This window comes from Tursiops truncatus, chromosome 1 (assembly GCF_011762595.2).
Source record: "Tursiops truncatus isolate mTurTru1 chromosome 1, mTurTru1.mat.Y, whole genome shotgun sequence".
Lineage (NCBI taxonomy): Eukaryota > Metazoa > Chordata > Mammalia > Artiodactyla > Delphinidae > Tursiops > Tursiops truncatus.
Window position 1 is genome coordinate 167,164,162 of NC_047034.1, and position 25,236 is coordinate 167,189,397.

General features: G+C 41.7%; 1 protein-coding gene and 1 non-coding gene across 5 annotated transcripts in view; both read left to right on the plus strand.

The window, feature by feature from the left end:
• The first annotated feature begins 1,896 nt into the window (after positions 1-1,896).
• Positions 1,897-25,236, plus strand: part of USP48 (ubiquitin specific peptidase 48) — a 66,915-nt gene continuing 43,575 nt past the window's right edge. For all 4 annotated transcript variants that reach the window (XM_019938564.3, XM_019938565.3, XM_073794641.1 and 1 more), the window contains exons 1-8: positions 1,897-2,204; positions 14,264-14,384; positions 15,554-15,710; positions 18,345-18,472; positions 18,812-18,936; positions 19,423-19,531; positions 23,337-23,470; positions 24,079-24,161. In XM_019938564.3, coding sequence (XP_019794123.1) covers positions 2,071-2,204; positions 14,264-14,384; positions 15,554-15,710; positions 18,345-18,472; positions 18,812-18,936; positions 19,423-19,531; positions 23,337-23,470; positions 24,079-24,161 — 991 coding nt within the window. In that variant the 5' untranslated portion in view covers positions 1,897-2,070. The remainder of the gene's footprint in view (positions 2,205-14,263; positions 14,385-15,553; positions 15,711-18,344; positions 18,473-18,811; positions 18,937-19,422; positions 19,532-23,336; positions 23,471-24,078; positions 24,162-25,236) is intronic.
• On the plus strand, positions 21,624-21,759 carry LOC117309957 (small nucleolar RNA SNORA18). The gene has a single exon (XR_004524226.1). It is a non-coding gene; the product is annotated as a small nucleolar RNA SNORA18 (small nucleolar RNA).

Here is a 25,236-nt window from a genome sequence, read left to right on the forward strand (position 1 = left end):
CATTTGGTAGAAACTCTATTCGCTTAATTACTCAAGTTAGAAAACTGGCATATAGCAGGGACAGCACAATGAATAATATTCACGATTTTATCATGTGCTAAGTGAGGTAATGACACAGGGAGCTGTAAGCACCTAGGAAAGGGCTATGACCTACACCTGAAGGTCAAATAACAGAAAGGTAAACAGACTTTGCTTAGACCAACTTATCAAGTTTAGCAATTCCATGTCCTAAATATCTTTCAAGTTTGCCTCCTCATTCCATACCTATTACACTGCCCCATTCTGGCCTTCATTATCTCTGGCTTGTATTACTTCTGTAGTCTTACAAGGTTTCTCTGTCTCTGTCCTTGACCTAGACTGAGGAAGTTATACAAAATGAAAATCCCCCTTATATAACTCACCAGCTTTAAACATTTCAATGAGTCCCTCAGATAAAGCAAAGTCTTGGCCAGCCTCTCAAAGTCTCACCTCCCCTTCTCAGAGTTTGTGACCTCATACCAAGAAGTTTCTCTCTTCTGTGTTTTTGTTCCTTGTAGTTCCCTTTTTCTAGAATGGTACTTTTCTTCTAACCTGGCTAAGTTCTGCTCATCTATTAAGGGTGGATTTAGGAGTTATCCCTCCTGGGAAGACTCTCCCCAAGTACTCCAAACCTTCCAAGGAAGGGAAGGGGACCTTACTTTAAGTTTCTACTATTCTCCCCTCACCCCCTCTTGCATAAGTGCAAGGACCATGTCTTATTTTCATCGTTCCTTCAGTGAACGTTTGTCTAAACAATTGCACACATAAAGCATCCAGTCTGGGTAATTCCCTGGTGGTCCAGTGGTGAGGATTCCACGCTGTCACTACCGAGGGCTCAGGTTCTATCCCTGGTCAGGGGAAACTAAAATCCCACAAGCTGTGCAGTGCAGCAAAAAAAAAAAAAAAAAAAAAAAAAAAATGCATCCAGTCCAAGGTTACCCAGCTGGCAAGCTATGGAGTATTGTGTCAGAAGTTAGTGCTTAGACCGCCATAGGGCTCTCATTAAAATGCAAAGTTTTCAAAATCCTCACTCAAGCAGTACCCTTTACAGTTCGCAAAACACTCTGATAAGGCTACTCTTTATATCCAGAAGCAGAGATTGAAAAAAGGAAATGTTTTCAAACCTTGCAGCTAAACAGGACCATCATTAAAGAAGAAATCAGCATATGGAGATAACAGCAGTGAGGAGGGTCCACCACCTGCAAGGATGACCTTACAGGGCAGACAAACCCCGCCCAGGGACCCGCTTGCACCCCAGCACAAGCCAAGGCACAGCAAACCCACTACTGCGAAGACTACAAATCCCAGCATGCCTGGCATCCAGTGAGTGACAGCACGCAACGCATACCGGGACACGTAGTCCAGTTCTAGCTCAGGAAAAGGCCAGAATATCACGTGACGTCAGGAGTGCTCAGGAAAGGAGTCAGAACCGGTCCAGGCTCGAGTTAACCCTTCCAGAGAGCCGACCCTGGTTTCTTTGGTGACCCAGGTTTCAGGTCCCACCCCACAATCCAGCGGACCTATGGTGTGCGTTGAGTACCCTCTCGCGTGATCCTTCACGGTTAAAGGGGAAGTACCAGAGGGCAAGAACAGGCAGACTTTAGCTCTCCAGGTGCCCGCTTGCAAGATTAGTGGTGCGCAGAACGCTATCCTGGACAGGAGCTGAGACGTCGCTTCCCCTGCAGCGCCGGTGAGGACGTGGCAAGGGTCTCGACTAGCGGCTTCCCCTTCCTCCGCCCGTCGGGCAAGAGGCGCAAAGACTGCTGGGAACGCGCATGCGCCCACCGCGGCGGGGAGTACACCTACAACGTCTGCGGGTGCGGGGGGTGTCGGGTGTCCGCGGAGGCGCTTTGCGGCCAGTCGTGCGGGTCGGGTGCGGGCGCGCGGGCGGGCGCCCGGGCAGAGGCGCGCGCAGGTGATTGACTGGCCAGCTGGCTGAGGGAGCGCCTGGTCCTCATCGCTGGCAGGTGGCGGAGCCCATTTGGGCGGTGGTGGAGGCGGCTGCGGCAGCCTGGGCGGCCGGGCTCAGGAGGCACTCCTCGGGCCAAGGCCATGGCCCCGCGGCTGCAGCTGGAGAAGGCGGCCTGGCGCTGGGCGGAGACGGTGCGGCCCGAGGAGGTGTCGCAGGAGCACATCGAGACCGCCTACCGCATCTGGCTGGAGCCCTGCATCCGCGGCGTGTGCAGGTGAGGCCCGCGCACCGGGCCTCGCGCCCCCCTCGCGTCGGACCTTGGAAAACCAGGCCCGGGGCTGGGGGAAGGAAGACGGCGGCCCTTTCCGTGCATCTAGCGGGCGTGGAGAGAACAAGGTGGAGGTTTCCTCCTTTCCGCCTTCTGGGCGACCTGGGAGAAAGGCAGCCTTTCCGGGCTCTGCACGGAGGTGATGCTGCTGAAAGCCCTTCAGAAAAGGTTTTGGGTTTTTATTAGAAGATGGCGGTGGAGATGGTTGAAGGCAGAAGCTAAGACCTTAGGAAACGTTGGTGGTTGGCATATCCTGGCCACTGCTCGGTTTTTTGGTTTGTAAAATGGGAACTTCTGCGAAGTGAGCTTCATCACTGTATATCTCGTATTGGTGTTGACGCTGAAGGCGTGATCATATTTTTGGGTAGGGCGGCTTTAGGAAAACGTACGGTTAGTCTGCGTCATCGGTACCCTTCATCCCCAGTTGACCTTCCCCTCTCTCGGTAATCTAGTATTTTTTAGCCTTTTTTTGGGGGTGGGGGTGTCGCTCTGACTGAACACCACTCTACCGAGTACAAAGTTTGAGCTGTGTAAGTGCTGTCCTTCACTTCTACTTAGCCCGTGAACCTTGTCTTTCCTTTTAGATCGAATCCTTAGCTGTTTTTCCACCTTTTAACGCGGGAACTATAGTTTGTGTCCGGAATGTTGTTGAATTGACTTGGCCAAGCCGGGGATGCTCAGTAGCCTTTCATCAAGCATTTAGTAAAGACTTTCTGGAGTTTTTACATTTCCACGGTGGGATCCGGAAGGAATGGAAGTCAAGGTCTCAGATTTGGAGCTTTAGGTCTAGTATGGGAAGTGAAACAAGTTAGAGAGCTTCCATAAAGCAGACGAATAATTCCAAGCTCTGGGAGTCTGGCTCATGAGGAGAGCAACAGTCAGTACTGGAATGACGTGGCCGTGTATAATAGATAAGCTTCAGTCAGTTTCTCCACATATTAGGTTCCAGAGCAACCAAAAAATATAAACTCTTTCATTGTAATAGTTATGATTTTAATGGAAGTAAAGGAGTAGAAATTAGCTGAGATCACTATAAGGGGAATGTCACGGATGTGAGTTTTAAGCTGCAATTGCAAGGTTTATATCCAAGCAGTTTTTTTCATAAATAGCTTTGAGATATAATGCACACATTATATGATTCACCCATTTAAAATGTACAACCCAGTATTTTTTATTTGTATAGTCACAGGGTTGTTCAGCCCTCAGCACAATCCGACCCCCCTAAAAGAAGCTCTGTACCCGTTAGCCTGGCACTCAATCCTCCCTGTAAACCCCACTCCCCGCCCCCCCAGTTCGAAGTAACTACTGATATACTTTCTGCCTCTAAATTTGCCTATTCATATGGCCATTTCATGTAAATGGAATCATACAGTATGTGGACTTTTATGACTGGCTTCTTTGACACCATAATGTTTTCAAGGATCATCCATGTTGTAGTATTGGTCAGTATTTCATTTCATTAAAAATCGTTTTGTAAAAGTCATGTAAAACGCACAACGAACTTTACCATTTTTTAAAAAAAATATTTATTTTTGGCTGCGTTGGGTCTTCGTTGCTACTCACAGGCTTTCTCTAGTTGTGGCGGGCAGGGGCTGCTCATTGCGGTGGCTTCTCTTGTTGCGGAGCACGGGCTCAAGGCACGCGGGCTTCAGTAGTGTGGTGTGTGGGCTCAGTAGTTGTGACTCGTGGGCTCTAGAGCGCAGGCTCGGTAGTTGTGGCGCACGGGCTTAGTTGCTCTGTGGCATGTGGGATCTTCCCGGACCAGGGCTCGAACCCGTGTCCCCTGCATTGGCAGGAGGATTCTTAACCCCGTGCCACCAGGGAAGTCCCACTATTTTTAAAGTACACGATTACACGGCATTAAGTACCTTTACGATATTGTACAAACATCACCATTGTTTAGTTCCGGAACTTCTTCCATCACCCTAAAGGGAAACTCCATATCCATTAAACTCCAGTCATTTCCCATTTCCCCCTCCCCCACCCCGTGGCAACCACTAATCTTTTTGTCTGTAGATTTCTTTATTCTGGATATTTTATATACGTGGAATCATACAATACGTGGCCTTTTTTTGGTCTGGCGTTCACTTAGCATAATATTTTCAAGGGTCATACATGTTATAGTATGTATCAGTATTTTATTTCTTTTTATGGTTGAATAATATTCCATTGTTGGATATACCACATTTTATCTATTCATCAGTTGATGGATTTAAATTTTCCCCCCCAACTTTATTGAGGAATAATTGACAAATATAACTATATATTTAAAGTGTACAGCATGGTAATTTGATGGACCTTGTGGAATGATTACCAAGATCAGGGCAATTAACACATCCATCATCTCACAGCATAGTTAAGTTGATGGATATTTTGGTTATTTCCGCTTTCTGGCTGTTGTGAATAGTGTTGCTGTGAACATTTGTGTACAAGTTTTTGTTTGAACACCTATTTTCAGTTCTTTGGGATATATACCTAGGAGTGGAATTGCTGGGTCATAGGATCACTATGTTTAACATTTTGAGGAACTGACAAATTGTTTTCCAGAGTGGCTGCACTATTTTACATACTCACAGACAATATATGAAGATTCCATTTTCTTCTCATCCTTACACTGTTTTTGTCTTATAGCCATCCTAGTGGGTGTGAAGTGCTATCTCATTGTGGTTTTGCTTTGCATTTTCCTGATGACTAATAAGGTTGAGCATCTTTTCATGTGCTTATTGGCCATTTGTAGATCTTTGGAGAGAGGTCTTTTCACATCCTTTGCCCATTTTAAAATTGGATTAACTTTATTACTGAGTTCTAAGAGTTCTTTATATATTCTGGATATAAGTCCCATGTATTTGCAAATATTTTCTCATTCTGTGGGTTCTCTTTTCCCTTTTTTTAAAAAATGCTTTTCTTATTTTATTTATTTTTTGACTGCGTTGGGTCTTCATTGCTGCAGGGGCTTTTTCTTTTCTTTTTTTTTTTTTTTTGCGTTACGCGGGCCTCTCACTGCTGTGGCCTCTCCCGTCGCGGAGCACAGGCTCCGGACAGCTCCGCGGCATGTGGGATGCTCCCGGACCGGGGCACGAACCCGTGTCCCCTGCATTGGCAGGCGGACTCCCAACCACTGCACCACCAGGGAAGCCTGAGGGGCTTTCTTTAGTTGCTGAGAGCAGGGGCTGCTCTTCGTTGCAGTGTTTCTCGTTGTGGTGGTTTCTCGTTGCAGAGCACGGGCACTAGGCACGCGGGCTTCAGTAGTTGTGACACGCAGGCTCAGTAGTTGTGGCGCACAGGCATAGTTGCTCCACGGCACGTGGAGTCTTCCTGCACCAGGGCTTGAACCTGTGTCCCCTGCATGGCCAGGCAGATTCTTAACCACTGCACCACGCCGTGTCCCCTGCATTGGCGGGCAGATTCTTAACCACTACGCCACCAGGGAAGTCCGGTTTTGCCTTCTTTGAGGTTTTGCCTTCTTTGAACCGGCACAGAGCACAAAGAGCCTGGGAATGTTGAGTCAGTCACCAAAGTTTTGGAAAGGGGTTAAAGTTAGGCAATGACCTGCTGTAGCGCCCCCCCCCCCACCCCGTCAAAGGATGGGGAGCCTTCTGAATTCCTTATTTGTTGACATCTGGTTAGAGACCCGTTTGTGATTATGAAATAAAATGGTAGAGGGACAAGGATGTTCTTAATTAGAGGGGACTAGTTTGGAAGGGAGTTCCTGAACTCAGTTAATGGACCTAACCTAACCAACTGTCATTCTGATAGAGTGGTGACATTTGGAGTTACAGAAACAAGTTGAAGTTTTTGAGGAAAATTCAGACAGTAAATGGTTATTATTGGAACCATTTCAGTAATCATTGGTTATCCTATTCTCTCTCCCCCTCCCTCCCTCTCTTTCCTTCTCCCTTTCTGTCTCTCTCTCTGTGTGCACACACAAATCACTTTTTAGAAATCTGGTGCTGCATTAGGCAAAGCCTTAGTGTAGTCAGGGGTCTTCCCTGGAAGCAGGAGAGTTGGCTTGTTATCCTTCATTGATTTCTACTTGGGCTGTGTGAAATGATGTCCTAAGAGCCAAGAAACTAAAAGGTGTTGAGGGAGAAAAACAAAGCAATAACTCTTTAAATGACCACGCAGAGGGAGTAATATCTCCACCCTCCTCTCCCATTCAAATAATAAAATTTCTTTGTACTGCATAGCATCTATGAAATCATTGACTAAATTTCTGTCCATTGTGCTGGAAAACATACTCCTAAATGACAGATCCTTGGAGATCTGTCAAAACAGAGCTAAAACTACCACTCTTACCTATGGTCAGTGTAGAAGGAACTTTGCACCCCTAGATACTTAGCCTACTGTTTTTTTTTCCCACTTTGCAGTTTTTGATTTGTGAAAAATTGTTTCCTTTCTGTACAGTTTTGGATATCATTGCAGATGTCTCCTTTTCCTTCTTGCCCACACCATCTAATCAGCTCCCAAGTCCTATTCCATTGCATTGATATGCTGGAATTCAGCTTTCTTCCATTGCTTGCATTGCCACTAAATTGGTTTAGACTAGGAAAATTGTTATGTCTTAGGCTTTGTTCAGCCTCGGTCCATCATTTACATTGCTGCGAAAGCGTTTGTTGGCCTAAAATCACAGCGAATAACGTCACAGCTGCTTAACATGTCATACCAAACATTTGGGGAACTTGCCCCCTGCCTACTGCTGTAGCCACTTGGTGTTCTTATATCCATGGCCCTAGAAAAAAAAGTACCTGTTAGAATTCTTCATTTTGTTTCATTGCCACAGTGTCAAACATATTCTGTGGACACGTGCCCAGAAGTATTGAAACAAAATATTGGTGCCATTTAACATTTTGAGACATTTTCTCAAGTTTTTCCCAAAGCGTTGTGTTTAACAATGAATGGACAGCGACTCTCACTTTACCATGATTCATGATCAAAACTTTTTTCTTTTGGCCGCACTGCGTGGCCTGTGGAACTTCCCCGACCAGGGATCAAACCTGTGCCCGCTACAGCAGAAGCACAGAGTCTTAACCACTGGACCACCACGGAAGTCCATCACCAAAACTTTTTTTGCTGATTTCATAAGTGAAAACATCTTTCATGGCTGTTTTAAACTCACATTTCTCTGGAGCTGAATGTTTTCCTCTGTTTGTTAACTGGTCTTATAAGAAAGCTTAGAGGAAGAGGGGCAAAGCTGTTTTTAAGAATTCGGAGATCAGGGAGTTCCGTGAAAGTCTGATGGTTAGGACTTTTTACTGCCGTGGCCCTGGGTTCAATCCCTGGTTGGGGAACTGAGATTCTGCAAACGGCATGGCGCGGCCAAAAAAAAAAAAAATTAGGAGATCTGTTAGAGACTGAAATGGATTGTTGGCTCTTGGAGGTAAGTTAATAACAGAAAAAGCTTTATTTCGTTAGTCCATATTTGTTAGGGTTCCTAGATACAGGTGACAGAAACTTTAACATAGTGTAAGGGAAGTGCCTCAGTTAACAAATCTAGGGAGGTGTTTGTTTTAATTCAGGAAAGATGTGGACAAATAAATCATGGCTAGGGCAGGGAAACACTTGAGCCCAGGAGAGAGTCATGAACCTCTTACAGCTGTTTCTCATGCAAATCAGCATGTTGTTTCCTTCTTAATGTTAGGACAGCTAAGCTGTCAGAAGGGTCTGCTACTGAAGAGGGATTGTTATTTTGGGGTTGTTTGTTTTGTCTTTCTCTCAGTTCCCATTTTAAATATCTTGTGAGGCTGATTTTGGGTGCTAGATGGGAGCTGCATCTCAGCAGCTCTTGCTAGAACCACAAGAATGGAGGAACAGTTTGTTCTCAAAGAAAAATAAAAAAGGCAGGGGGAGCTGAAGAAACTAGGCATGTACAGTAATAGTCAACTGCCACACAAAAACAAAAACCTAGACGTAAGCCGACTGATGCATAAGTAAATGAGATACGAGTAGTGGGAGAGAGCCAGGGGAGAACCAGGATGGTGCTCTTCATGCTTTGTTTTTGTTTGTGATTCAGTTCTCCCTCTCTGATTCCCCTGTAGGCAGAAGGAAGGGTTTCTGGGAAGAAGACCAGTGGGGAGTGGGTAGAGGGTACCCACTAAGGTTGTAGGAACTTACTATTTCAGAGAAGGTGAATGGCATCACTCTACCTAGATTAAATCGGGGCTACTTGTGACCTTGAAAAAGTTACTTGCTTTTTAAGTCAGCATTAGCAAATTCAGATGCTTTCTAGGGCCAAGTAAGTTGTATAAATTTGAGTCAACAGGCTAGGGTATTTACACATCAAACATGTAAACATGTGTCCCTGTCTCAGCCTCCTTGGTCTGTCTCTTACACTGATGGAAACAGGTATGCAGAAGTATTTTTCTGCTATGAGAAAATTGGTACAAACAGGATGATAGCTGATACTTGACACCTGTAGCCTACTCCTAATGGGGATAAAAAGGAGCTTGGGGCTTTGGAGACTGATTGGGAGAGGTTTTCTTCTACAGGGGGATTTCATCTAGCCTTCTGTACATGGCATTCTGCTGCACTGCTTAGGTTGGCTTGGAAGTAATGGCTTATAATATAAATTTTTATTTATTTACTTATTTATCTTTGGCTGCATTGGATCTTCGTTGCTGCACACGGGCTTCCTCTAGTTGCTGTGAGTGGGCGTTACGCTTCATTGCGGTGCGCAGGCTTCTCATTGCAGTGGCTTCTCGTTGCAGAGCACAGGCTTTAGGCGTGCGAGCTTCAGTAGTTGTGGCTCGCGGGCTCTAGAGCACAGGCTCAGTAGCTACAGCGCACGGGCTTAGTTGCTCCGCAGCATGTGGGATTTTCCCGGACCAGGGCTCGAACCCGTGTCCCCTGCATTGGCAGGCAGATTCTTAACCACTGCGCCACCAGGGAGTCCCAGTAGAAATGTTTTTGTGATTTATGCTTCTTAAGTAGATTCTCCACTGCTCCAAACAAGAAAATAAATAAACAGACAAAAAAATCCTCCACAACTTTGAGCCCATGTACCAAAAGAAGGCTTGGCCTCAATTTGGAAAGCTTTAGTTGGTTAGCCTAAGCTACTTTTAATGCAGTGGCTCGCCACTGACTTTGGTTCTCACCTGGAGTGTGTCCTTAGGCACCCGGAAGCCATAGGTTCTCTGGGGAGGAGGGTGGTGGCTGGTGCTTTAACACAGGTTCATCTCATCTACATGGTGATGGCATTTTAGCTGATGGAACCTTATTCAGTAACACCTCACCATCAGTTAATTTAAGAAAAGCAAAAACAAAAAAACAATGCCAGCGTTCTAGGGCTAAATAATACAAGTTGCTCCCAGCTTCTCACATCTGTTTTTGGAAGTCTTTTTAAAGTTAAAGAAACCTATTGCGTGACATTTTTACTTCATAAGTGTGTATTTTATTTGCTCATTGAGGCCAACTTTGGACCAAGTGTACAAGATGTATTGTGTGTGTGGGAGGGGAGGAGCGTGGACAAGGAGAGCCTCCTTTTGTTCATTTTCTCTATTTTGCTGTTAGAACAGGAGACTAAAATCAGAATGGTTCTAATGGAACTGTAGTTGAGAGAATGATCTGTGCTTTTGACCCACAGGAGAGTGCCTGTCTTCCCAGCCAAAACCTGTGAAGGACTTACCCTTCCCTTGTTTACGAGGAGAAAACAAACTTGGTATACCTTTGAAAAGCATATTGGAAAGAGCAAGTACATACTTACTTAGTTTTAGAGATAACATTTTCACTCTAGTTATTGATGCTAACTTTTCCTGTTCTAAAGACCTTGCAGGGCTTCCCTGGTGGCGCAGTGGTTGAGAGTCCGCCTGCCGATGCAGGGGACACGGGTCTGTGCCCCGGTCCGGGAGGATCCCACATGCCGTGGAGCGGCTGGGCCCGTGAGCCATGGCCGCTGAGCCTGCGCATCGGAGCCTGTGCTCCACAACGGGAGAGGCCACAACAGTGAGAGGCCCGCGTACCGCAAAAAAAAAAATAAAAAAAAATAAAAAAAATAAAATAAATAAAAGAATCTTCCTTATTTATTTACTTATTTTTTAAAAGAATCTGCCTGGTAAGTCCTTGCCCCTATTCCAAGGAAAGATTTTAGGTTGCTTTCCCCTGTCTCTGAATCAGGTTTTTTTGTTTGTTTCTTTATATCTTCTCTTGGTAGAAGAGAAAAATTACTTCTGTGTAAAAGGAGAGATTGCTTTTACTCATTGTAATTCCCTTGTAGTAGTCCTTTACCATTAGAGGTGAGTTATAGGCACAAAAAATAACTCCTTTTAGATCCTCCCCCCTCCCCCCACAGTGGATCAGTTGTACTTTTATTTCCTTAGTAAGTTACTTTCCAACCTGGCTTTGACATAATCCTGAAAAAACTGCTCTTAAGTTGGCCAAACTTGTTTTCATTTTTACTTTTTAAAGCCAAGAAGACAGTGTGTTTAAGTGGAATATTAAGAACAATTATTTACTGATTTCCCGATTATGTAGTACTTCCCAGAGTTCTAAATCTGAAAGATACAAAATGTGATGGGGGAACATAGGAAGCCCTTTATTCTTAGTTTTGCAGCCAGCAGGTAGAGGTAAACCTCCTCAAAGATGGTTGTTCCCAGGTTATAGTGCATCTTGTTATCTAAACAAACAAACAAACAGGTCTGTCATACCCCAAACACACACACTTTTTTTTGGCCACACCACCTGGCATGCGGGATGGGATCTTAGTTCCCTGACCAGGGATCAAACCCGGGCCCCCTGTATTGGGAGCATGGGGTCTTAGCCACTGGACCACCAGGGAAGTCCTCTTCACACCCTTTTTTTTATTTTTAAATTTTTTTTTTTTTTTTTTTTTTTTTTACGGTGTGCGGGCCTCTCACTGTTGTGGCCTATCCCGTTGCGGAGCACAGGCTCCAGACGCGCAGGCTCAGCGGCCATGGCTCACGGGCCCAGCCGCTCCGCGGCATGTGGGATCTTCCCAGACCGGGGCACTAACCGTGTCCCCTGCATCGGCAGGCGGACTCTCAACCACTGCGCCACCAGGGAAGCCCTAAAGATTTAATTTTACTTATTTTTGGCTGCATTGAGTCTTTGCCGTGCGCGGGCTTTCTCTAGTTGTGGCGAGCAGGGGCTACTCTTCGTTGCGGTGCATGGGCTTCTCATCTTGGTGGCTTCTCTTGTTGCGGAGCACGGGCTCTAGGCACGTGGGCTTCAGTAGTTGTGGCTTGTGGGCTCAGTAGTTGTGGCTCGCGGGCTGTAGAGTGCAAGCTCAGCAGTCGTGGCGCACGGGCTTAGTTGCTCCGCGGCATGTGGGATCTTCCCTGACCAGGGCTTGAACCCGTGTCCCCTGCCTTGGCAGGTGGATTCTTAACCACTGCACCACCAGAGAAGTCCCCCCTACACCCATTTTTAAACACTGCTTTGTTCCTTGCTTTTTTCAACTAATGATATTGTTACATATCACAGCATAATAAAGTTTCTCCTTATCTTTTTTTCCTAATTACAGTAGTTTCCATTGCTTGGCTGTATTATTTAGCAGATTCCTATTGATGGGCATTTATAGTGTTTCCAATCTTTTACTGCTGTCAATAAAGCTTTAGTGCGTAACCTTCTGAAATATTCAGAACATACTGACTTAATAAAGTCCTTCACAGCAAAAGAAAATCTAGGCTTGTATGTTACAGTCAGTTGTGTATCTTAAGTCTCCTTTAATCTGGATAATTACTCAGTCTTTCTTTGTATTTCATCATATGGAGGGTTTTTTTTTAACATCTTTATTGGAGTATAATTGCTTTACAACGGTGTGTTAGTTTCTGCTTTATAACAAAGTGAATCAGCTATACATATACATATATCCCCATCTCTATATGGAGGTTTTTTTAGAAGTATAGGACACTTACTTTGCAGAAAGCTCCTCAACTTGGATTTGTCTGGTGTTGGCTTATAATTGGGTTTAGGTTATTCACTTTGGTAGGAAAACCACAGAAGTGATGTTGTGCTCTTAGTGCATCACACCAGGAGGGGCATACAGTTAATTAGACCCATTACTGGCTACTTAAACTTTGATCCTTTGGTTAGGTGGTATCTGCCAGGTTTCTCCACTGAAAGCTATATTTCCTTTTGTAATTAATAAACAACTTGTGCTGAGATACTTTGAGACGATGTAAATACTCCGTTACTCCTCAAACCTTCCTACACTGGCATCCATTGACAATCCTGCATGATTTCGTTATTAATCTGATGGATGCCAGCCAAATGGTGAATTTCTAATTCTGTCCTTTCTTCCACATTGATAGTTGGCTTTCTTCTTTAAGGAGGAGATTTCTCATCCATTCATCCATCCACCCACCTTACTAATGGATTCCTACATTATTGAGCGGGTTGTAATCCGATCATTATTTTGTTGCTCAGATTGTTCCAGATTTGGGTACAACCTCTTCCTTTTAACATGTCCCCCTCATTCTTTGAGTACATCCTTATTTTGGGGGCACAGCAGTATGTCCATGTTTATCTTGCCCAGGCTTCAAATTGGCCATCTCTCCCAGGAGCTCTGGGTTCTTCGCGTGGGGAATATTTAGAAATCAAGATCTGCTTGCTCAGTGTGTTCGTATTACTGCTCTTAGGCGCTCGGCTGACAAAAAAGCTGTCTCGTTTAGGCTGCCCATTAAATCTAAATTTCAGATAGACAACAAATACTTTAAAAAATATAAATATGTCATTGATCTGAAATTCAAATAACTTCTGTCCTGTATTTTATCTGGCAACACTAATCTACCTGTCTGTATATATTAAGACCCTGTGGATTTTGACTTAACACCTGTTATTCCTAATCAATACTGCAGGGTTGGTTTTATTCTTCTTCCCTTATTTGTAACTTTCCTCTCCAAAACTTGATTCCCTTCATCCCCAGTATACACTTGTTAAATTGCAGAATGTACAGAAAGTTTCAGAATTGTTAACCCATGTATCTTTGAAAAGGAAGCTATTAAATAAGGTTGTTGTTTGTTCCTTATGTCTTTAATCTGACACTAATAAAAACTTGCTAATGACCAAGTTCAAGTTACTTGGGTCAGTGCCCCACCCTCTTCCTTTCAGTGTATGTAACTCAATTGAAATATGTTATTGTTTGTGTTGAATTTAGGGTTCCCTCCATCCTTACTGATTTGTGTGTAACATTCACATGGCCCCCAAATTCAACAGTGTATGGAACGGTATATTCAGGAAAATGTCCAACGCTGCTTTTTTTAAAAAAATCTTAATCCTACTCATGTTCTACAGGTAACCAGTTTCACTAGTCTCTGATTTATCCTTTTGGTGTTTTTCTTTATACTGTTATTTTTTCATTGAAGTATTGTTGATTTACAATGTTGTATTAATTACTGTACAGCAAAGTGATTCAGTTATACACATGCATATATACATTTGTGTTTTCCTTTTTGCTCAAATTAGCAGATACATGTGTATTTTATTTCCCCATCTTTCGTGACATAAAAAATGGCATGCTATAGATAACTCTCTTGTACTTTGCTTTTTGCTCATTGCTATATCTTAGAAATTACATCAGTTCACAGAGATGGTCATGTGTTTTTCCTGTCACAGTTGTGTGGTACTCCATTGTGTGGATGTACCATATTCCCTATGTTTGGTCATTTGGGTTGTTTCCAGTATTTTGCAGTCACAAACAATGCTGTAATGAATAACCTAGTGTATGTGTTTTTGCACTGTTGGAGGTCCATCTTCAGATGAATTCTTAGAAGTGAAATGGATAGGTCAAAAAGTAGGTGTGTATGTAGATTGGTTAGCAATTGCAAAATTCCCTTCTGTCAGAGTCCTACCAGTTGGCATTCTCATCAGCAGTAGATGAGTTCTGTTTCCCCACAGCCTCGCAAACTGGGTGTGATATTATGCTTTCTCAGTTTTGCTAATCTAATAGATGAGAAATAGAATTTTAAAAATGGTATCATTATAGTTTTAATTTGCATATTTCTTTACCATGGAACTATGGTATTTTTTAATCATACAATATTTTTTCATAGACGAAACTGCAAAGGAAATCCGAATTGCTTGGTTGGGATTGGTGAGCACATTTGGTTAGGAGAAATAGATGAAAATAGTTTTCATAACATTGATGACCCCAACTGTGAGAGGAGAAAAAAGGTAAGCCATCATTTTTTAAGCGATTTCTATATGGCATTCTTGTGTGTTTTATTTTGTGCCTATGATCAGAAACCATTACTGATTTCAGGTAACCTAAGCAGCCTTAAGATCAGTAGTGGAATTGAAGACTCTAAACCGCTTGAATTGGAACAGTTCTTAATGGTATGCTTTAAAACAGGTAGCTGTGTAATCCAGTAAGCCTTTAAATAATAGTTTTAGTTCAGTGCTGATTCTGCGTTTGCTTTAATGTAGCATGTTTTATGTTGAGCTCTTTTTAAGTCTCTTTAAAGGAGGTGGTAAATCCAGGGCACAAGCTCTCAATGATATTACTTTGCTTTCTTGGGCTTGTATTTTTACATATTATACATACAACAGAAGTTTTACCTTTTTTTTTTTTTAACGGTAATACACATTAATACTTTCTAACGATAAAGCCTGGCCTTTACAATAGTCACCTGTATAGGTATTTTCTCTCTTAAAAAGAACGATTCTTTGTAAATTCAGGAATTCTCAGCCTTATCTTTGGAAAAAATTGCAACTAACTCCCTGCATCCTCCCATCTCCCAGATCTATAGGATAAAAAGGAACTTTTCTGGAAGTTTCACTTTGTCATTCTGCTGAATGCTGGGCTCTTAGGAATATAGCAAATGAAAAACCTATGTACATATGTTTAAAATTGATGTTTCCTAGAGCCAACTGTTCTCTTAAGCTTAGATTTAAGTGGCTGGAGAAGGCTAGAGATGCTGTCCTAAGTCTTTCCCCACTCCCATAGTCAACCCAAATGGGGCTTTCATGATAATTATGCCCTAACCTTTCCTGAGAGAGGCTCACAGGGTTTAGTGGTTGAGGCAGTTTAACACATTTTTAATCAAATTAAAAAAAAATACTTCTCAGGCTTCCCTGGTGGCGCAGTGGTTGGGAGTCCGCCTGCCAATGCGGGGAACGCAGGTTCATGCCCCGGTCCGGGAGGATCCCGTGTGCCACGGAGCGGCTGGGCCCGTGGGCCATGGCCGCTGAGCCTGCGCGTCCAGAGCCTGTGCTCCGCGATGGGAGAGGCCACAGCAGTGAGAGGCCCGCGTAATGCAAAAAAAAATAATAATAATACTTCTCATAATCTTTTTATTTAAGGGGAAACTGGTTTTATAATTGTAAATTTTGTGTCTTTGTAGAACTCATTTGTGGGGCTCACTAACCTTGGAGCTACTTGTTATGTCAACACATTTCTTCAAGTGTGGTTTCTTAACCTGGAGCTTCGGCAGGCGCTCTACTTATGTCCAAGCACCTGTAGTGACTACATGATGGGAGATGGTATCCAAGAAGAGAAAGGTGAGTGGGGATGGGTATGGGGAGGGCTTACTGCTGAGCTTTTTGCTAGCTAGACCACTTTGAACCAACCATATAGAGGAAACTTCAACTACAGTTTCCCTCTGTAAGACACTGTGATTGCAGTCCATTAAATTCTAGTGATTGAGAGAAATTAGTAAAGCAGACAATGTTACTCTTTTGCCTAGTTTGAGAGACTTAATAAATACTTCAGTGTACGCACAGCCTTTTGTCTTGATTCCCAAATAGGCTGATTTACAAAATACCCTCTAAAATTAAGATTAAATTAACCAACCTTGGCAAAGCAAGCTACTAATATGCGACTACACTCATTGCAAATTTAGAAATCAGTTTCAAACTGTTCTAGTGGAATTATTTAGTTTTTTTATGCATAATATGTGGATTATTATTCCTAATTGATATTTCTATTTAGAGATTATTCTCTTTGAGATGGAACTTCCATGGAATGACCAGGTTTTTCTTCTCAAAGCTGGGGGATAGAGGGAAGTGAGTATAAGATTACACAGGTCTAGGAGCTCCAGGTTGGGAACCTTTGACTCTTGTTCTCATTTGTAAATCCTGTGCTGTCTTTTATGTGATCTGACTTGGGCACATAGCTCATCATGTCTTTGGCTCTGAGAGAGAAAAGATAGGGTTCCTAAGTCCCACGTCTTCCTTCTTGCTGCTCTTTAGACAATTGTAATACTTTTGGTCCTTGTTAACAGTTCAAAACAGTGCTTAAAAATTCTTACGTTTGTTTCCCCAAAGCTTTATTCCTATAGTTCTGAATATTTAAATCTAGATTAATAGTATAGAAGATATTGATATTTAAAGAATTAGTGTATGTAAAGGATGAGTAATGGAAAATGGATCATTTTCAGTTTTAGCATTGTTTTTGCTGAAGTATAAAGTTACCAATGAGAAGATAGCTAAATAACAAGTGGAAACTAAATGTCTATTTTGTAAAATGACGCACCATGGCCACCTTGGGGTATTGCGGTTTTAATATGTATCTTCAAGAGATGTGGTTTTTTTTGTTTTTTTAATTTCTAAACACTTAGATCTTACTATTTCACCAAAGCCCTTAACCTTGTTCTCGGATAAGAGTGTGCATTTCTGGTGCTATTAGCAGACACAGTGCAGTGTAGTGAGAAGGGTTTGTGTTGGAAATGATGGGACTTGAGTTCTAGTCCCAGCTCCACTACTCCTTTATTTTACAGGTAGGAAAACCAGCAGAGGATAAGTTATTTAAGATCTCATGTAGTATCTAATCTGTAAATAAGAAAGTTGGAGTAGCTACAAACTTACTTGAAGGGCTTTTAACATCCTGTAAAGCCCCTGCACCCCAGGAAGTAAGATTTTTATCTTTATTTTACAAAATGAACTATTGACTTCCTTTTCACAATTGGTGAGTCGCAATTGGTAGTAAAGAGGTAAACCATTCAGACCAGTCAGGAGACAAACTACACAGTGATTTGAACTGACAAAAAATTATTAATAGGAAATTAGAGTAATAGGGGAATTGGTTAGTAAGAATTGAAAAGGACTTGAAAAAACACAGATATAGCAGATAGGGGAGCAACCACTACCCCAAGGGCTGAAAAAGAATACAAAAGGAGGAGTCCCACACCCCCACTGACCAGGCCTGAGATCCAGACCTCATTGGAGAAAGCATTGCCTTCCTGAGCTCACTGGATGGCCAAGAAGGTGCTGAGATGCCTCAGTGGGTTTCCTAGCTGGAAACTGTCCTCAGGGAGGTACTGGGCCTTGGAATCTCTTGCAGAGAGTGTCCAGGAGGTCATTCACAGGGTGGTCATTCAGGAGGAAATGCCTCACAAGAGGCATCCCACTGAAGCTACCAGAGGAGGTGCCGGGAGAAGCTGCTGGCCACTGCTGGCTGAGGGAGCCCACAGAGCCTGGTGAGACACGGAGTGGAACCCTGGAGCGCCCTCTACTGACAAGACTCAACATTACACTAGCTGGCAAAGGAGGAATCTTTGCAGAGCTCATCTCTGTTAGCACAGAGCAAGCAAAGAAGGGTGGATTTGGAGCTGAGAGGCAGTTAGTTAATTGATAACTGGCACAGAAGAGAATACACAAATCTTTTAGGGCTCTTGAGATTCATGCTTCCTATTTTCATACCTTCTCCGAACTCACTAGAACTTGAAACTAAATTTTAAGATTTTTAACAGTAAATTGTTATATTGTTCATTCAAGTTTGAATCAGTGTGCTTGAGATTGCTGTCATTTGCTCTGTTTGTGGCAAGTTCACATTAATGAGATTATATTAAAGTATTTGGCCATTTAATGCAAATAGTAAATATAGTGTATGGTTTTTATTACTGGAATGGATGTTTCGGTGTGATTTGACACTCTAGAAGCCATAGTCATGATTGCTATTGTTGTTGTAACATATGTATAGCCTCTTGCCTTTAGGGGATGCATATAGACAGTCATGGCTGCCTCATGACTTCCAAAAGATGTGATTACTGATTTCTTTTAAAGTTTTAAAACTATAATAAAACATTATTATAGTTTGGATATAAGGGTGTTTAATTATAATTATGTTCTCATGTGAAGAGGAGTACATTTTTTAAAAAGTAGCAGTTTTTAAAAGAACAAACATTTCTTTAATAGATTATGAGCCTCAAACAATTTGTGAGCATCTCCAGTACTTATTTGCCTTGTTGCAAAACAGTAATAGGCGATACATTGATCCATCGGGATTTGTTAAAGCTTTGGGCTTGGACACAGGGCAGCAGCAGGTAAGAACCTTTTATTTTTTTAAATATAAAAAGCATTCCTTACAATCTTTATAGAAAGAAATGAAGAAATTTTTAAAAATTAATTTTTTTCTATTTTATTTACTGTTCAGTATATTATACATTTTCCTTGATCTCATTTCTGAAAATCCATATGTGGGCACAAACTGATTCAGCATAGCTCTAGTCCTTGTTCCAAAATGCTAAGTTCAAAGTACAAAAGTACAAAATGCTAAGTTCAAAGTTTCTGGATTATTTTACTTATTACTATTTGTAACAGAAATTGAAAAGCAAGGTATGATTTTTTTTTTTTCTTTTTATTAACCCAAACCTGTATTGTAGGATGCCCAAGAATTTTCAAAGCTCTTTATGTCTCTTTTGGAAGATACTTTGTCTAAACAAAAGAATCCCGATGTGAGGAACATTGTGCAACAGCAGTTCTGTGGGGAATATGCTTATGTAACAGTGTAAGTGTGTTTCCACTTTTTCATCATGCATTTTATTCTAAGGCGGTTGCTTCTGTGTCTTCTAGTTCAGTTCCAGGTTATGGATTTAGTGGCCTATCATGAGACCTGAAGTATTTATAGTAATACGTTTCCAGGGGAACATGTAAACAACTGACTAGATAATTGCAGTTGAACGCATCCAGGTGTTGGGAACTGTGGTTGAGCTCTTGCTGTTTATTTCATGGCTGTGGTCTGGGCTGAAAGCATGAGATTGGAGCCTGCTGGAGTACTAAAAGTAAAACAACTCTTAAACTTTTTCCTAAGCATAAAGTGCATGGCCTCATCAATCACTTTGTTTTTATTTTTTTGAATATACATAGTGTAGATAATTTCAATGACAGAATTAAGGTAATAAATGCTTCTTTGTGTATTTCCAGGATGTAGTACAGTAGAACGTTATTGCTTTTCCCACTCTGATCTTAATTTTATCACTCTGCTTTATTATAGGTGCAATCAGTGTGGCAGAGAATCTAAGCTTTTATCAAAGTTTTATGAACTGGAGTTAAATATCCAAGGCCACAAACAGTTAACAGATTGTATCTCAGAATTTTTGAAGGTATTCAGATTTTGGCGTATATGTTGTTTCTGTTCATTAACACTATTCTGAATGTCTTTGATTTTATGAATAAATTCATCATTTCAGCTTTTTCTACATACGAGTGTCTCTGTTTATGTAATGATGTAGAAGAGACTTTGTAAATTATAAAATATTAAAGTAGGCTGCATTTAAAATAATTTTTGGGGCTTCCCTGGTGGTGCAGTGGTTGAGAGTCTGCCTGCCGATGCAGGGGACATGGGTTCATGCCCCGGTCCGGGAAGATCCCACATGCCACGGAGCAGCTGGGCCCGTGAGCCATGGCTGCTGGGCCTGCGTGTCCGGAGCCTGTGGTCCGCAACGGGAGAGGCCACAGCAGTGAGAGGCCCATATACCGCAAAAAAAAAAAAAAATAATAATAATTTTTGACTGTTTCAGTTTATTTTATATGTAGAGTTATGTATGTGCAAAAACTTGTGTGATTGGGGTGTAACAGAGTAAGAAAATGTAAGTGATGTTACCATAAGGTTAATTTACTTTTTCATTTAATGAGAACTAGACAGTGTTGAATGCAAATATTTTTTTACATCAAATACGGCCATTCTTCAGCCTCTCCACTCCGTATCTGTGTGTGTGTGTGTGTGTGTGTGTTTATTTTGACCACACCAGGCGGCATGCGGGATCTTAGTTCCCCAACCAGGGATTGAACCCGTGCACCATGCATTGGGAGCACGGATCCTTAACCACTGGACAGCCAGGGAAGTCCCTCTTTGTATATTTTGATTTACGCAGAGACAGGGAAATGGTTCCCCTTTGTTTGGAGTGGAAGAGTTGCTAAGAGGCAGCCTTTGTTATCATGTAGGAACAGACACATAGCATGGTATCGATAGGTGAGCTTATTATATAGCTTCCTTTCTTAAAATAATTTTGTACTTTCCCTCCTCCTTTAGCACAACCATTAGAATGCTTGAAGTTCTCATTTATTGGGTTCATTCAGCTAAATATTGAGTGCTTACATGTTCAGGCAGTGTTTCAGCTGTTGGGAATAACCATATGGAACAAAACAGACATTTTTGCCTTTAAGAAGCTTATAGTGATAATGGTATGGGGACCAGTGACGGACAATAAAATAAATGGAAGTAAAACATCTAGTGTGTCAACTGTAATAAGGGCTATGGAGAAAACTAAAGCAGAGAAGGGGCATGGAGAATGTGGAGTGTGATTGAAAGTGGAGTAGTGAGTCATCCAAGAATTGGGGAGAAGAGTGTCTGGGGCAGATGAAATAGCAAGTGTAGAGCATGAGACAAGAATGTGCCTGGGGTTTGAGGAATAGCAGGGAGGTCAGTGTGGTTGAAACATACGGAGGATGATAGAAGATGACATTGTGGAGGTAACTAAGGACCATATCAGACAGGGCCTGGTAGACCTTTGTTGGAAATCTGACTCTGAGTGAGATGAGATACCATGTAGGGCTGTTTGCATAGGAGTGGTGTAATCTGTTTCAACAGGATAACTCTGGTTGCTGTCTTGAGAATAGGCTGATGGTGGGGCAAGGGGGCAGACAGAAGGAGTTGATGGTGGCTTGGACCAAGGGTTAGCTGGAGAGGTGATAAGCAGTGTTTGGATTTTTTCAAAGTAGAGCTGATAAAATTGTAGATTGGGTATGGGGAAAAAGAGAGGAGTCAGGGATTACTAAGGTTTTGCCCTGAGCAACTGGAAGAATAAAGTTGGCATAACTAAGATGTGAAGGAGTGTGGGAAGAGCAGGTTTGGCAGAGGAATTAGGAATTTGCAGTGGGGAATTTGCAGTGGGGCATCTGCAGTGCAGATTTGATAGGTATAGTTCAGGGGAGAAGTCAGGGCTTGATCAAATCACCAAGGGCATGAGAGAGACGAGGACCAAGGGCGGAACCCCGGGACATTCAAACATTAAGAGATCAGAGAGATAGGGGAGCAGCTAGTCAGAGATGCTGAGGGGGATGTGAGTTGAGTAAATGGGCGAGTGTGGCTTCCTGGATCAAATGAATAAAGTGGTGGTACTAGTATTGTATTACTGTATTTATTGTCTTGTAGTGTAATCTGTACCAAAAAGCTCTTATAGAAACATAAACGAAGTTGAGGTCTATCCCGATGGAGCTTTTTCTGTAAACCTACAGCATTGGAAACGCCTCATAGAGTTAACTATGTGGTTTCCTTTACTCATAGAACTACCTGTTATACCTGTGGGAAAGAACTAACTATAAGACAGAGCTGCCAGGGCTTCCCTGGTGGCGCAGTGGTTGAGAGTCTGCCTGCTGATGCAGGGGATGCGGGTTCGTGCCCCGGACCGGGAGGATCTCACGTGCCGCGGAGCGGCTGGGCCCGTGAACCATGACCGCTGAGCCTGTGCGTCTGGAGCCTGTGCTCCGCAACGGGAGAGGCCACAACAGTGAGAGGCCCGCGTTCTGCAAAAAAAAAAAAAAGACAGAGCTGCCAAGTAAACTGAAAAACCTAACAGTCAAACTTTTTTTAAGCTTAGATATTGGCATATCCCAACCATCTGTACTGTTGTAGGGTGTGATAGCTTAGGAATGAATATGATTTGAACTTAATACAATTTTAGAGGGTGTCAAATTCAGAACCAGGCATATCCATCTCCTGACCCTAAACATGGTCCTACAGTAAATTGCTTGAGGAAACTGGATCCCAAAGGTTATAGGTGGGGAATTTTGAAGTGTGTCCCTATTCCATTGGAGATCAAAGAAGCCCAACTAAAAGAGTTGTGGACTGACTGACATATGACAGCTGTGGATTGAGCAAAACTTCTTTTTGAAAGGGCTATCTTATCTTGAAGATTATGACTTTGGAGATTATCACTAAAATAATCACTAAGGTGATTGGCAGTGGAAAGAATCAGAACATTTGAAATTCCTTAAAAATTTATTGACTTAAATAATATTGCCTATGTTACACATAATAAAAAAAACCCTTTACACTGTGCAGAAAGTCAGCATAAATAAAAAAAAGGAAAAATTTAAAAAGAAACCACCATTAGCTCTAACATTGCGTTTTTCTGCACTCTTAGTTTTGTGTCATGAATGTGGTTCAGTAACTGTGTGTGTGTTTGAAATTTGTATATATAATTTCATATTCATTGCCCACATGTAGTTTCCACCCATTTGCACTGTTTTAAAATTAATTTTGCTGCATCAAAGTACCTATGATTTCTTTTAATTAATTAATTAATTTTTGGCTGCGTTGGGTCTTCGTTGCTGCGCGTGGGCTTTCTCTAGTTGCGGTGAGCGGGGGCTACTCCTCGTTGCAGTGTGCGGGCATGGGCTTCTTATCGCGGTGGCTACTCTTGTTGCAGAGCACGGGCTCTAGGTGCACAGGCTTCAGTAGTTGTGGCTCGCGGGCTTAGTTGCTCCACGGCATGTGAGATCTTCCCAGACCAGGGTTCGAACCCGAGTCCACTGCATTGGCAGGCAGGTTCTTAACCACTGTGCCACCAGGGAAGCCCCTTATGATTTCTTTCCTAAACCTACTTCCTTACGATTCCCAGAATTGGGATTATCTGGAGAAAAGATCTAAAGCCAAGTATTTTTAAAATCATACGTTTTGGAAAGAGAAACATTAGTTTTAAATCATTGTATACAAATTAATAATGTCACTGCTAAGCTAATACAATCTTATGTGTCCTTCATTATTTATAATAACTTGATCTTAAAGAGCTTGAATAGAAATAGAAGCTATTAACTAAAATGAAATTATAATTTGCATCATAGGGTTGATCACTTAAAAAAATCTTTTCTTTTCTTTTTTTTTTAATGTGTCTTATTCCTGATCAGGAAGAAAAATTAGAAGGAGACAATCGATACTTTTGTGAAAACTGTCAAAGCAAACAGAATGCAACAAGGAAGATCCGACTCCTTAGTCTTCCTTGTACTCTGAACTTACAGCTAATGCGTTTTGTCTTTGACAGGTAAATATGTGCATGTCGTAGTGTTTGTTGCTCACTGTGGACTAGTATGTACAGATTTTATCATAGATAAGATAGTAAAATGCTTATAATTTGAAAGTCAAGATTTGGGGATGAAAGTTACAGCCTGTCATAATTAAGAACTGGAAGAATAGAGAATCCTTATTTTTTATTCTGAAAAATTATTAAAAACTGCCAAGGAAAAGCAGACATTTAGGTAGGAACTGAATTTCCTTGACATTCTGTTTTACTGTATAAGGACTTGAGTAAATTTTCTACTCACTACAGTACGTCCCCCATTCCCATGGAGATAGATCAGGCAATTTTTTTTCACATGTGCATTTCTTCTGTAAAGCAGGAACATGTATGGTTTCCTTTGTAATAAAACTAAAACTTCTAGAAATGTACTGTTTGGAATTAGCACTTTAAATGCATACCTTTTAAGGTGTTGATTATTTATTGCCCAATTCTAAGACAGTATTATGTTTTGAGCAAGATTGCTAAATGAAATCTACCTAGCTGCTATCCAGTTTATTAAAATAACCAGTAGCCCTTATACATTGTTTTATGGTTGTTTTAAATGTAAATATAATTAGCTTTTTCTTGGTTAGGCAAACGGGACATAAGAAAAAGCTGAACACCTACATTGGCTTCTCAGAAATTTTGGATATGGAGCCGTATGTGGAACACAAAGGTAATATTTTTACCAAGCAGTGATAGTTATAATGCTCAGAGACGAACCTGTGATCTATTTGTTTGTGTTCAGTACAGAGTAGCATTTTACTACTAAATTTTATTTGCTAATCTTTGAGAACAAAGGCATTTTAGGTGAGCCGATATGTTACTTTCATTTTCTATGAGTGAGTACATAACAAAGATTAGATGGTTCATGGACGTATATTGGGGTGGACCAAAATGTTCGTTCACGGAAAAACCCGAACAAACTTTTTGGTCAACCCAGTATATAATTAATGGTATAAAAGAATAAAAAATGAAAAATACTTAGCTGTTCCTGTACTCAAGGCTTGTTACCTTAGCCTCAATACCACATCTGTAATTCCTCGTAAAATTAAGGGTCTCCAAGCTGCCTCCAGTCACGTTTTTAAAAACCATTTTATCAAAAACATTAGATGGCCTAGTTCCAATATTTATGCTATAATTATATATATGACCACTGATAAGTTGTAGGATGTTACGACAGAGTCTCTAATAACTTACTCTTCTTTTTCTTTTGGTAGTCTTCAACTTACCAAACAGGATGATTCTTGTTAGAGAAAAGAAACATCTTGCCCTTTGTTTCTCCTGCCCGTACTGGACAGACCATTTTACTTCTCTTTTAAGATTGACCTTAATGTTTGTGAAATTTTTAATACAGAAATTATATCATAAACTCTGTCTCCGTAGAAAAGTTCTGGTGGCAGCTTATAAATAGGAGCAAGCCATAAAGTAAAACCTTCAACAGCAATGATTGGGGAGGTTGGGGGAAGTGATGTGGTAAATATTTAAGCCTTAAAATGTATGGTGCTCTCTAATCAGTACTGGAGTTTAAAATTTACACCTGTGGAAGAAGGAAACTACTGTAGAAGTTGCTGCTGGACTTTGTTACTATTATATTTGGCTGAATGAATAAACTTTAGCAGTAGTTCTACGTAAACTACTACTTTACGTAGTAGTTTGCTTCCTGCCTCCTTTGTTTAGGTAATTATTTGAAATTAGAGAAGCCTGATGGCTTAGTGATTTCTCGGGGTCAGAAACTTAGGAGATGTAAA